The sequence below is a fragment of the Leptopilina heterotoma genome, unplaced genomic scaffold (assembly GCF_015476425.1).
Source record: "Leptopilina heterotoma isolate Lh14 unplaced genomic scaffold, ASM1547642v1 Lhet_14, whole genome shotgun sequence".
In the NCBI taxonomy this organism is placed as follows: Eukaryota; Metazoa; Arthropoda; class Insecta; order Hymenoptera; family Figitidae; genus Leptopilina; species Leptopilina heterotoma.
Window position 1 is genome coordinate 464,174 of NW_025110859.1, and position 14,510 is coordinate 478,683.

At 29.7% G+C, this 14,510-nt stretch overlaps 1 protein-coding gene across 3 annotated transcripts in view; it reads left to right on the plus strand.

Annotated features, from left to right (window-relative positions):
- Nucleotides 1–14,510, plus strand: part of LOC122497919 (cytohesin-1) — a 96,583-nt gene that overhangs the window by 9,383 nt on the left and 72,690 nt on the right. Inside the window, exon 1 of one of the 3 annotated variants that reach the window (XM_043605343.1) lies at nt 11,401–12,154. The exons of the other annotated variants lie outside the window; for them this stretch is intronic. Coding sequence (XP_043461278.1) covers nt 11,954–12,154 — 201 coding nt within the window. The 5' untranslated portion in view covers nt 11,401–11,953. Of the gene's footprint in view, nt 1–11,400; nt 12,155–14,510 lie in introns of those variants that run through there. 3 annotated transcript variants of the gene reach the window in all.

A 14,510-nucleotide genomic window follows, 5' to 3' on the forward strand; every position in this document is an offset into this window, starting at 1 on the left:
CCACATTTACCACCGGGCCGGTACTGGGCCGGTATTTATTTCATATCCGGCCCGGTACCTTTTTGCCGGTACCGGCATATGTCCGACTTTACAACCGGTTCGGTACCATGCCGGTCGTTAGTGCTGGCACACCTCAAACTTTTCTGCCTGGGACTTATGAAAATATACTTATTACTACTAATTATTACTAATATAATAATAATATTATATTATATTATATTATATTATATTATATTATATTATATTATATTATATTATATTATATTATATTATATTATATTATATTATATTATATTATATTATATTATATTATATTATATTATATTATATTATATTATATTATATTATATTATATTATATTATATATAATATTTATATTATTACTAATATACTTATTACTACTTATTTCAACATGAAAATTATTCACTTGTGGTTTAAACATATAATTTTTATTGAAAGTTACCAATAAATTTGCTGTAAATAAATTTTAAATTAAGTTTAGCATTTATATTAACCAAAACATTTGTAAATCTTAAATATTTCTGTCTAAAAAGTATGTTAATCGAATTTTAAAAAATAGATATCTGTTGAGCGAATTTACCCTACGTGAGCGAATTTAGCCTCACTTACGGTATTTGAAGTTTTTATTATCTAATATTATATTTAATTGAAGAATTTCCGAATAATCGAAATTTTATAAAATTGAATTGTAAACATATAAATTTGAAAATTCTCGAAAAACTGTTCACCCCAAGTACAATGTACTTATGTAAGTTAGAGGATTGTTTTGGAAACTACGTATCTTTCAAGTTCCGTGCAGAAACTACGTATCTCTGATAGTCGCTTTAGAAGCTCTACATTTTATTATCATTACTGTTATTTTAAAGGTAATATTTTGTTGTGACCCAGTGAGAAATTGCCAATAGACTTTAATCGGTCCAATATCGGTCCAATATTGGTTGCCGTGCTGGGCGCCGATTGACTCCCAATATTAGACCAATATGGGCTGATGCTTGGGATGTAACGGCATCGCCAATCATCGGTTGTCAATATTGGTCCAATATTGGCCGAATATTGGCAACCAAGAGAAAAAAATTTTTTTAAATAAATTTTTTTTAATTAAATAATAATAATAAAAAATTAATGTTTATAATTTTTGTTTAATATATTTATTTGTTTAATTATTTATTTTTAATAATTCATGTAAATAATAAATAATTTATTATTTATAAATTATAATTATTTAAAAATGCAGCAGCTATTAGAAAATAGCATTCTGCAAAAAAATTCTATCATTGAAAAATCAATGATAGGCGAGAGAAATCCGCGTCTTTAAATAGATTCGCAGATGATAGACAAGAGATATCCGCGTCATTAAACGGATTCGCAGATATACTCTGGTCTCGCGACGAATCTCTCGATACTTATATACACTGGAGTCGCCGTGTCAGTTGCGAGAACGGTTACAGCGTCCCTCTTGCGGCAGAGATAAGAATTGTCACGTAAACTGCGGGTATAATAAGGCGGTCGGTAAAGCGATTTAGCAGTTTACGTGACAATTCTTATCTCTGCCGCAAGAGGGACGCTGTAACCGTTCTCGCAACTGACACGGCGACTCCAGTGTATATAAGTATCGAGAGATTCGTCGCGAGACCAGAGTATATCTGCGAATCCGTTTAATGACGCGGATATCTCTTGTCTATCATCTGCGAATCTATTTAAAGACGCGGATTTCTCTCGCCTATCATTGATTTTTCAATGATAGAATTTTTTTGCAGAATGCTATTTTCTAATAGCTGCTGCATTTTTAAATAATTATAATTTATAAATAATAAATTATTTATTATTTACATGAATTATTAAAAATAAATAATTAAACAAATAAATATATTAAACAAAAATTATAAACATTAATTTTTTATTATTATTATTTAATTAAAAAAAATTTATTTAAAAAAATTTTTTTCTCTTGGTTGCCAATATTCGGCCAATATTGGACCAATATTGACAACCGATGATTGGCGATGCCGTTACATCCCAAGCATCAGCCCATATTGGTCCAATATTGGGAGCCTTTATTGGACCGATGATCGGTCTCTTGGCTCCCAATATTGGACCGATATTGGACCGGTGAGAAATTTCTCACTGGGGAAGTGAATTTTTTTGTAAGTTGATGTATTAAAATGTATATTTTTAATAATAATTTAATTTTTTTAATAAAATTATTATAATATTTTTTAGTACATTAGTAGGTTCTAAAGCGACTGTTAGAGTTACGTAGTTTTTGCTCGGAACGGGAAAGATAGGTATCTTCCAAAATGGTTTTTAAACATAAGTACATTTTACTTGGGGTGAACGAATTGATTTAGAGAAGAATTTTAGATAAAAATTCTAAAAAATAATATTACTAGTTTATTTACTCTCCCTACAATAGGTAGGGTTCGAGACTCTTAAATACATACATAATAATCTTAACCTATATTTACAAAAATCCTTACAACTACATATTCTCTAAATACAACTTAACCTAAACTCAACTCTCTCCACGCTCTCAACCTTACACTCTTAACCTATCGCCAGTGCCGGGCTTCCGTTTCCAGTTCCTTCTATGCCCATGCTGGCTTCGACCCAATTCGCCCACCCTTTTTCAAAAACCATCTACTCCTTTCTCACCTCTCTTACACCCTCCAGTCATCCACTTTTACCCATCCATCCAAGCAAAATCTTCTCACCTCCTTCTCAGGCTATCCCTGTCTATCACACTTTACACGCTTCCATCCCTCCCCCGTATTCTCCCTCACAACATACTTTACCCCACCCACCCAAATACAGTCTTTACATATTCTTACCTGTTTTCCATTCACTCTCTCCGTCCACGCTCTTTCTCTCAATAGCCGTAACATTCTTCTCCCTCTCCAACATCTATCCTTATCTATTCTTATTACACTTCCTTTCAGTCTTCCTTTCACCCTCATCACCTCCATTTTCTCTTCCTCACTACCCAACTCCACCAACCATAACTTTGGTACCCCATATTCACCCCTTCCTAACGCTTGTACCATTTTCACTGAGACATTAACCCCCACCCACGCCAACACTTTTTCCACTGCTCTTTTACCCTCCAACACACCTACATTCATACCTCTGATCACTACATTCTTTTTCCTTTTTTCATTTTCTACTACATCCACTCGTCTTAACAAATCTCCCATTTTCCACTTTAACCTCTCATATTCACTTCCCTCAACTTTCTCAGTCCCCTCCCAAGTAGAAATGTAATACTGGCATAGTACTGATCTTGTACTGACTGCCAGTATTGCAGTACTGACTCCAGTACTAAGTCAGTACTGGGAAAACCCTGGCTGGTAACGCTGTCCAGTACTGATTTTTACCGGCGGTCAGTATAAGCTCCTTATTTAATTATTAAAGCATGGGGAGTAATTTATTAAATACTAATAATTATTATTAGTATTAATTATTATTAATTAATTATTAGAATTCCTTTTATTAAAATAAGTTTTAAAAAAATATTTTTCTTATTTTTTCATTATTTATTTAAATCTTATTTATTTAAATTAATGACTAAATTATTATTATTACTGGTTATTAATTATTTAAACTTATACTTTATGTAACACTGTTAAGAATTATACACAAAACACTTAAAACTAAGACGGAAAAATATCGCACGCACGGGGGACCGAACCCTAGACCTCGAGGACGCAAGTCGAATACACATACCGCATAGCCACGCAAGCTCGGGAGTTATCTCGCATAAACTTCCTTTTGAATTGTGGGACCGATATATACAGTGCTTTAATAATAAATCCACTGCATATTATATTTATTTCAAGAAAAATTATTATACATATATCTTTATATACATTTTATCAAGTCATTATGTAGTAATTAATAGATACATCATAATAATATGGTAAAAATTATTAATATAATTATTTATTTATTATTTATAATCTAATTATTTATTAAAATAATAATAAAAAAAAATTTATTTAAGAAAAATTTTTGTTAAATAAATAAATAAATATATATATATACAGCTTTAAAAAATAAAATTTTTTTTATTATTAATAATACGTAATAATTCAAAAAATAATTAATTAATAATAATTTATTATTATATTATTAAAATATATCTATTAGTTAATAATAAATTAATAAAATGTTTGATATTATTGTTGATGAATAATGTTTTTACAAATCTTTGCAAATATTTTAATTGTTAATAAATCAAACGATGTTTAATGTTTAATTACATTATAACAAATTTTGATTGTTTTTTTAACTCCTTCGCAGTACTGATTTAGTGTTAAGCCAGTTTTCTGCCAGTACTGATTTTAGAACTTTTCTAACTCCGACATAGTACTGATTCGGTTTTGGAGTCAGTATACTCCCAGTACTGATCGGGTTCCGAAAGTCAGTACCGACGGTCAGTACTGAGTCAGTACCATGTCGGTGTTTAACTCCGTCCTAACTCCGGAGATTTCTACTTGGGCTCATTCACTTCCTTTATAAATTTTTCCAATCCATTCATTCTTCTTCACATGCTTTCCTTTTCCTTTTTCCACTTACTATCCCATTCATTCCACATTTGCTGCAATTTCTCCAACCTCTCTTCAATTTCCACTAGAGGCGCAGTAATTCTTCCCAAAAGACATTTGCTCGAATGGACATTTGATCGAACGGCATTTGATCGAATAGACATTTGCTCGAAAAGACATTTGATCGAATGGACATTTGCTCGAAAAGACATTCGATCGAATCTTTTTTGGCATAAGAGTTTCCCTTCTTTATTCTACATTTATTCGCAGCTTGAAATACTATGGAAGGTAACTGTTTCCAGAGTTTCAGCTTTACTTAATAGATGGTGCTACTAGTACTCTAATGTTGACCATCACATTAGAGTACTAGTAGCACCATCTATTAAGTAAAGCTGAAACTCTGGAAACAGTTCCCTTTCATAGTATTTCAAGCTGTGAATATATGTAGAATAAAGAAGGGAAACTCTTATGCCAAAAAAGATTCGATCAAATGTCTTTTCGATCAAATGTCTTTTCGAGCAAATGTCCATTCGATCAAATGACTTTTCGATCAAATGTCTTTTCGAGCAAATGTCCATTCGATGAAATGTCTTTTCGATCAAATGTCTATTCGATCAAATGACATTTCGATCGAATGTCGTTTCGATCAAATGTCTATTCGAGCAAATGTCTTTTCGATCAAATGTCCATTCGATCAAATGTCTTTTCGATCAAATGTCTTTTCGAGCAAATGTCCATTCGATCAAATGACTTTTCGATCAAATGTCTTTTCGAGCAAATGTCCATTCGATCAAATGACTTTTCAATCAAATGTCTTTTCGAGCAAATGTCCATTCAATCAAATGTCTTTTCGAGCAAATGTCCATTCGATGAAATGTCTTTTCGATCAAATGTCTATTCGATCAAATGACATTTCGATCGAATGTCGTTTCGATCAAATGTCTATTCGAGCAAATGTCTTTTCGATCAAATGTCTATTCGATCAAATGTCTTTTCGAGCAAATGTCCATTCGATCAAATGACTTTTCGATCAAATGTCTTTTCGAGCAAATGTCCATTCGATCAAATGTCTTTTCGATCAAATGTCTTTTCGAGCAAATGTCCATTCGATCAAATGACTTTTCGATCAAATGTCTTTTCGAGCAAATGTCCATTCGATCAAATGACTTTTCAATCAAATGTCTTTTCGAGCAAATGTCCATTCAATCAAATGTCTTTTCGAGCAAATGTCCATTCGATGAAATGTCTTTTCGATCAAATGTCTATTCGAGCAAATGTCTTTTCGATCAAATGTCTATTCGATCAAATGTCTTTTCGAGCAAATGTCCATTCGATCAAATGTCTTTTCGATCAAATGTCTTTTCGAGCAAATGTCCATTTGATCAAATGACATTTCGATCAAATGCCGTTCGATCAAATGTCCATTCGAGCAAATGTCTTTTGGGAAGAATTACTGCGCCTCTTCCACTATTTCTTTATCCCTTGACAAAGATGACCTCACACGTCATCTGTTTTCCATTATTTCCTATCCCCCTTTCAAATACTCGCGCCTTTTCCTCATTCTCGCTAACACTACTTGAGTCAAACTCAGCCATTCCAGAAATCTACCTTATCACTCCAATGCTCAAAATTTTTCCACTGTCTCTCTCTCCTCTCTCGCCTCTCTCTCACTTCAAGCAACCTAACCTTACAAAACACGCTTCTCTTTTTTTACCTTTTTTATCACTCATACATTCACTACTCTATACAAACATACCTTTCCTTCACACTATCGCCAATTACTCTACACACTCAACACTCTACACTACCCACCCTTTTTTAAAACCTTTAAATTTCTCAAAAAAATCTTAACTCTTTCCAAACGCGTGTACACCGAAACGGTACCAGAAACGGAAGCCTTCTAAAAAATAATAATTGAATTGAAATTATGAAAATAATTTTGAAGAAATTAAAGCAACAATATTTTTGTGGTGAAGTGTTTTTACCACAATAAATAAATAATAATAATAACACCGATTTAATAAATAAATCAAACACAGCTTTTAAATAAATAAAGAATTTATTCCACGAAGCTCGAATCAGGATACATGAATCGCCAAATTAAATTATATTTTGAGATGCCGAATTCTCAAACAGATAAAGTGCATCTTCACAGTTTGGACCTAAAACGGCAACTGCCCAAGTCATCCCTTGGAAAACCGCGCTTTCCTTGGGAGTCGCGGCCTCTCCATCGCTGTCCTTGTCTAGCATAGACCATATGGTTATCATATGGTCGTCGAACCGCCTAAATCTCTGAGTCTCTCATTGTTTCCGTGAAGTAAGACCCAAAGTTGTTGTCAAGCGAGTTTAAGACATTTCACAAAAATTTCCACTCCGACATTTTTATACATATAATTTAAAATAATGATTTTATCACTTGGTCATCTTTAATTATTGTAAAACATGAAGACATCGAACACTCCGATTCTTCGACTCGGAGTGATCCATTTCTTCATGTTTTATAATAACATTCTTTCAAGTTATATTGAATTTGAAATTTTTGAAAATCTTTTTTCCTATTAAAAAATAATAATGATTAATAAGGAAAATAAGTTATTGATGTTTTCGAATAATTTTACAATGAAAGAAATTCGTAAATAAATGCGATCGAACATTTTTTTGAGTATCTAATAATTTTTAGAGTGAAAAGTGAGGGAAAAAGAAAATTTAATTTTTGTGGCAACCCTGAATTAGTTAATGTGTATAGTGAAACTTAGTTGTCCTGCATTTTTAAAATAATAACTAAATCTACTTTCATGTTATTAAAAAATATGCAAGTGAGATATATTTAGATACTTTGAGGTTTCAGATTACTCTCAGACATAATATATTAAATATAATAATATTTTGTTTTGAAGAGAAAAGGAATGTTATCGAGAATTAAAATTAAGACACATTCCCAAAAAAAAAGTAAATGACATTTTTATATATCCTATCGCCTACTATCGTGTTTTTTGTGAATGTCAGAATTTAAGTGTTTTGGAATTTTTCAAAGAAAGCTGTGCTGTGGTGTTAGAATTTAGACCTCATTTCCGTGCGACATTCTCAAATGACGAAATCCTCTTAATCTAGTCTTTACTGCTCGCCTCTAATGACAACATAATAATTCAATCTATTTTCGGGGAGGCTACTTGACGTTTTATTATAGGTATAGTAAACAGGAAAAATATTCGTAATTTGATATAGAGAGGAATCAATTATTCGTGAAATCACAAATTAACTCACTTTTTCTGTCCCTCACACTCTGAAGTTGTCTTTTGTTTATACTTTTGTTTTTTGTTAACTTTTGATTATATTATTATGTTATAATTATTTTTATTTTATAATTAATTCAAAATTGTAATGACAAATAGAAATCATCAGAATTTTTTTCACTTCTTTTCATTAAAAGACTAAAATTTTGTTAAATATTATGTTTTGTCAAATTGAAATTATGCAGATTTTTGTTCTTTACTTATAAACAAAATTAGAAAATTGTTAAACTGCGATTAAGAAATAGAAAATTAATTTATTTTGCATTATTTTTATTTATGAATCACAATTTTTTTAACAAAATTATTATTTTGGTTTAGAAAAAGAACAAAAATATTTGCACAATTTCTATTTTTAATCTTACATATTTTTGAAACAGGATTTTCCACAGGAAATAAGAGATTCAAAAATTTCAAATTCAAACCTTTTTTAACCGTCAAAAATGATTTTTTAACAGTTGGTAATCATAAAAATTGACTGACACAGTCCGTAAATACAAATATTTTAAAAAATTATTGGATTTGCTTAAAATTTGTTACTCAGGGATTTTTGGGGTCGCTGATTACGAATATGTTGTCAGATTATTAAAATTCAAAATGTCGAATCCAATATGGCGGACTTATTTTTAAAAATTGATCAAATTCACTTGAAACTTGTTACTCGGGGGTTTTTGGGGTCGTTGATTATGAATCCAACTACAGATTTTTTATTTTGACATCATATTTGTAAGCAACGACCCCGAAAACCCCAAAGTAATAAATTCTAAGCGAATCCAATAATTTTTTAAAATAGTTGTATTTACGGACTGTGTCAGTCAATTTTTATGATTGCCAACTGTTAAAAAATCATTTTTGACGGCTAATTTACAATTAGTTTGTTGTCAGCAATATCGCTTTATTTTCTTAAAGTACAGGGTTCAGGCTTTAATTTGACTCCTATGACAAGTCTCTAGCATGTCGGATTTACCCGGTAGACATTTACAAAAACAGCGAAAAACATGATTTTTGGGAATTTACCCCCACTTTTCTCAAAATCCTGACGTGATGGGAGGTTTTCGTTGCCAGATTCGGATTCAGCGCACTAAATACTACGGGAAATGACTTCTCGATCTCAGACAACGGAAATTTTTATTTTTTTGCAGGCTTGTGTAATTGGGATTTTTACGAGAATTTTTTTCAAATTTTGAACATAGTTGAATTTTATTTTTTTTTTGAAAATAATTGAATTTCTGCAATTATTTGTAATTTCTCCAAAATTGAATTTTTTTAGTGTTTTCAACAAAAATTTAACACCATATGACTCGTGATTATTCTGAAATCAAATATTTTCCTTGTTAAGGGTTGTTTTAAATTACAAATTTTTTTTTTATTATCATCATCACATATTTTATTGTTATGGTCAGGTAAATATTTCACTTGTTGATTGGATTTTTCGCTTGTCATCAACTTTTACACGGAAAAAAAAATCAGCCTAATAATGCATGGAGTCTATTGGTTCGATTTTTACATGAGCCCATTTTGCAAATATCACACAGGAGTTTACTAAAAATGCATGGCTTTTGTGACTTTTGCCACAGCACCATGCGAAAATAGGATGGATTCCAAGCTAATCACGCATGGTAGTGTGCGTGCAATATACACAACAGACGCTCATGTGTTTTTAGCCTAGTATTTTTTTCCGTGTAGGATTATTCTTTTTTCCCATATTTATATGCAGTTGCTCTGTCTACTTTCGACTCTAGTTTAAATTTATTATCTTAGTCTACATTTTTAATTATATCTTTATCTTGGTAGATAAAAAATTATCTATTTTGAATTTCTTAGATTTAAAATAATGTAGAATGACTTATGGAATTACGATTTTGTTTTCGTTTCGATTTTTAGGAGAACAATGCAATACGAACTAATTTTGGTATCAATATATTATATACACAACAACTCTTCCATGCTTTCAAATTGTATTTTTAGCTGATAGTTTTAATAGTTAGTAATTTAACTATATTAACAATTTCTATTAGAATTTCCATCTTTTCTATTTTAGTTTATAATTTCCTATTTGGATTTAATTTATAGTTTCCGATTTTGATTTAGTTGATAATTTCCATTTTTGATTTATAGCATCTTTAGATTTATTTTTAATGAAATTAATTTTGATCTTCATTTGTTGGGGGTATTATTAAATACATATTTAACTTCTATTAATATATTTAATATCTTATCGAGAGAAAGAGAGACACGCGCAAGTGATTGGGAAAAGGTGCGTGTCACTTGAATGATCGTTTATTCGCCTGCGGGGCAGGTGCATGTGACCCAACTTTTCCACATATAGGAGGTCGAAGACACCGATTTCAAATATTTTTCATTATCTCAATTTTTATTTATTTTAATAATCAACGCGCGAGAATGTTAGTGGAAGGATTTAGAATTTAATTCTCGATATTTTAAACAATTAAAAGTTCCATTTTTAATAAAAATTACAATTTTTTGGCAATAAGAAATATTTGTTTTTTGTTAAATTTTAATGTTACCAAAATCGTTTTTTTGATGCAGAATATTTTATTTTCTTATTTAATTTCTCGAAATGAAAGTTGTAATTTTTTATTCAAATAGAACTTTTAATTGTTGAAAATTTGAAAACAAAACAAAAAGTATAAAAATTCTTTCAGAATTTTAATGCTTAACGACCTATTAAATTAACATTTATAACTTTCTTTTCCAATTCCGGTGACTTATTGATACAATCTACTCCAATTATTATTATTCTAATTTATTTGATACATTATCTAAATGATTCTCATTTAAATTTTGAAAATTAAACTCAAAATATATTAAGTTCGTGTAGGTAGCACAATTGAGAATATTTAACAGTACATTGATTTTTACATGTTGACAATTATCACTTCGTTCAATATTAACAAATATATATCTACGAATATATCAACTAATTATGATACAGTATTTAGTGATTCATCAATTTTTCAAGTGGAAAAACCGAAAGAATTTTTATTTTTAGAAATTTGAACAACAAAGTTATAAAGTTGACTATTTCGAAAAAAATATTGACGAACACAAACAAATATTAATTTTACGCACAAACACATTTGATGTTAGATGAACTCATTAACAATGTTATCATTGCGTGACACACGTAATTTGAAGAGCAAACAATTTTAAACTGCGTCCTTCCGCTTTCGTATATTATACATAGATGTATACATATACCATTTTACTGGAATTCAATTTGAAACTAGAAAACCCCTCCTTTCTACCCTTTCTACCTTACATATACAATTGATAAGCCCCACCGAGCGTGGAAACGCAACATTGCATCGTTTTCCGAGAAATTGTAATAATAATAATATTAAACGCGTATTATTGTTTACCCATTATTACGTTTGTATGACCCACACCACACGCATGCTATACTATTATATATGCAATACAAATTCACAAAATTGCCCGCCAACTTTGAATTTCAACCGCTTGGCGCGCTACCACTTTCCACACGACGAAAGATTTGAATTCGCGGTGTGTAGTCGTATGCCGGTCGTGGAGGCGCTTGGACGTTTTCATCGTGTGTGTGTGTGTTTTTGTGCTTTTCTTCAGAAACAAAAATAATGTTTGCAAAAACAAAATAAACACGCAATTTCTCGAGAATATATTTTTTAGTTTACAGAAAGAATTAAGAATCAATTTCTGAACTGTCAGAAAGTATCAAATTTTCTCATCAACTTGATATTTATATGAGAAAAGTGTGCCAAATTTTTTTATTAAATCATGTGTGCGATGTTGATTTTTGTTTTGAAGTGATGCTTGTTCGTCAGTAATAGCGAGCAAACGACCTGGTTTTTTAACAATAAAAAGAGTTGAAGAATTTCCTTTTTCTAAGATAGGTGTTAATATTCTGAATAGCAGGTGTTTCTGGCATGAAAGCGAAGTATTCAGTGTTGAGAATGGGAACTTTGTTCTTAGCGGAGAAGTGCATTTGTCTCTCTTGAAAGTTTAAAAGTGAATTATTGATTTGAAAGGATTTTTGAAAAGAAGATTGTTCTTTTTATTGCCTTTCTTTGGAAAGAAAGAAAAAACATCAGACTTTCGGGAATGATTTTTACTGGGAGGTCAGTCGACGCCCTTGATGACGTTCGATCAGTTCAAGACGATCGACGTGAAATCAATGCAATTTCAATTGCATCCGGCTGGTTTTCCAGCTTACGAAGAACGGGGAAAAAATATAAAAAAGGATATCAGAAACAAGCAAAGAGCGCTTGGGATCTGCGAACTTTGACCACTGCCAGAAACACGGTTAGTCGCTTTAGTATGAATGAAAAATAAACTTTAGAAAATGTAACATTTAATCTACTTCTATCCAAATGATTAATATTATTGTCTATTTAATGATATTAATTCTTGGTACAAAAAATCTTCACCTGCAACAGTTGCAAATTTCACTATATTAACGAAATTTTCAGTTGTTTCAATTTTGCTATTTTAGAGAAACTTGTATTTTTTATTTATTTATTTTAGCGAAATTTTTAGTTGTTTCAATTAATACTTTTGCTATTTTAGAGAAGTTTGTCGCTGTTCTAGGTGAAGGTGTTTTTCCGTGCAAAGAAAACACACCTTGAAAATCAATTCTCGAATTGAGCGGAAAATTAGCAAAATGATTTGTTGGATTAAAATTTTTCTCTCAATCTCCTCACCTCCTATACGTTTAAAAATCGAAGAGAAATATATTGAAAGCTTTTCTGCAACATAAAGATATTCATATTTAAAACTGAATTCGACTTTAAAAAGAATAGATTCTAAATTATTTATTTTAATAATCAGTTTTGGTTCGAGTGCACTCTCTTTGTATATAACTTTTATTCATTTCATTAATTTTTATTCGTTTAGGAAAATCGGCAGAATATTATTGAAATAAAAATAATTTATTTGATTCAAATAACCGATTAGGTACTTGACTATTATCAATTAAATATTTTCTTGAATTAAATAATTTTTATTTGAGTTAATTAAATATTTGTTTAAATCAACTAATTTTTATTTGAGCCAATTAAATAGTATTTGCATCAAATACTGAAATTATTGGTTCAAATACCATTTAATTGATTTAAATAAAAATTATTTGATTCAAGTAAATATTTATTTGATAATAGACAAGTATAATCGGTTAGTTGAATCAAATAAATTTATTTTAATTGTGATGGAAGTTTCAATTAAATATTAAAAGAACAAAAAACTGGCTGCTTTCATATATTTTGTTTGTATATAAAAATTAAGAAAAACTATCTTGATGGCTCTAAGTAATAAATATAAAAATCGTACACGAAACATGCTTTGCATTTATAATTATTTGCGTGTACATATATTTCCAGAAAAATTTTTATTTCGAAAATTCACGAATGTAAATTAGGCAATCAAGAATAACATGTGAGAAGTGTTTCTTTTTTTCTCTATCAACTAGTTATAATTAAAGTTTCAATTAAGCTTGAAATTAACATTATGTATTAAAATGAATTGAGTATTCAATATTAGTAAGCATTTTAATTTGTTTAATAGAGTGGTTTCTTTTAGTGAAATAAATTCAATTTACAGTAGTTTGTGAAAAAATTGAAATTTAAAATTAAATTTATCAATTTTGAGGCAATACAATTATTTAAAATTTTTAATTTTAAATGATTTTAAATAAAGTAATAAATTCAAAATAATGTTTTCATTTTATTTCGGTATTTTTTTTATTATTGAAACTTCTTTTAAGTGTCAATTAAATTTGTCGCTTTTCAATTAATTTGAATTTTATTTTGGCTTATTTTGTAAATTTATTTTTTATTTTATTTTTACTAAAAAGACAATTTTTAATTAAACTCGTTTGGTTTTTTTTTATTAAAATGAAAATTTTTTCATTTTCGTTATGGCGAATTTAAAATGTCCATTTATGTTCAATGCTCGTAAATGTAAACAGTAGTAATTACTCTCTTTTGTAAAGTATTTTTCACCATTTTACGTACTGTGTTGCGGTCTTTAATTTCAGCCTCATTACTCGTAAGAAAATTTTCCCTGCAGAAATTAGAGCCTCATTCTTTTGAAATAGTTTTGCAGTATAACATTTTACGTACACCTTTTATTTTAAATAACTCCTTTTTGTCAAGATCAGAGCCTTATCGACCTACGCAATTTAATATTTTATTTTTAAAGTCAAAAAAACCTTCAAATTAAAGTACAAGAGAAATATGGACGCACTTTTTTCAAGTGTTTGTATTAGGAAAATATTCTACATATAAAAATACTTTACTATGACTTTGAAATTAAAGAAAATGAAATTAAATGCAGAAAAAGACATTTTCTATATAAATTATGATACTGTCGAAAGAGACATTTAACTATATGTAAATATTCACCATTAACTTGTACCTTCAGTTTGTATATATATATATATATATATAGTTATTACAAATGCACTCGAGAGTTTGATTCACGAAGCTCATATTTAATTGAAACGAAGCCAAAGTTTCCTTCATCAATTTTAAAGCTTCTCGAGATTAACTGAATCTCTTAACTCAAAAATAGGTTAAAAAGCTTCGTCGTGTTTATCAATGTAATGTGCTATATTCAATTGATTTTTTTTACCATTTATACAAACTTATTTTTGCATTTGTAG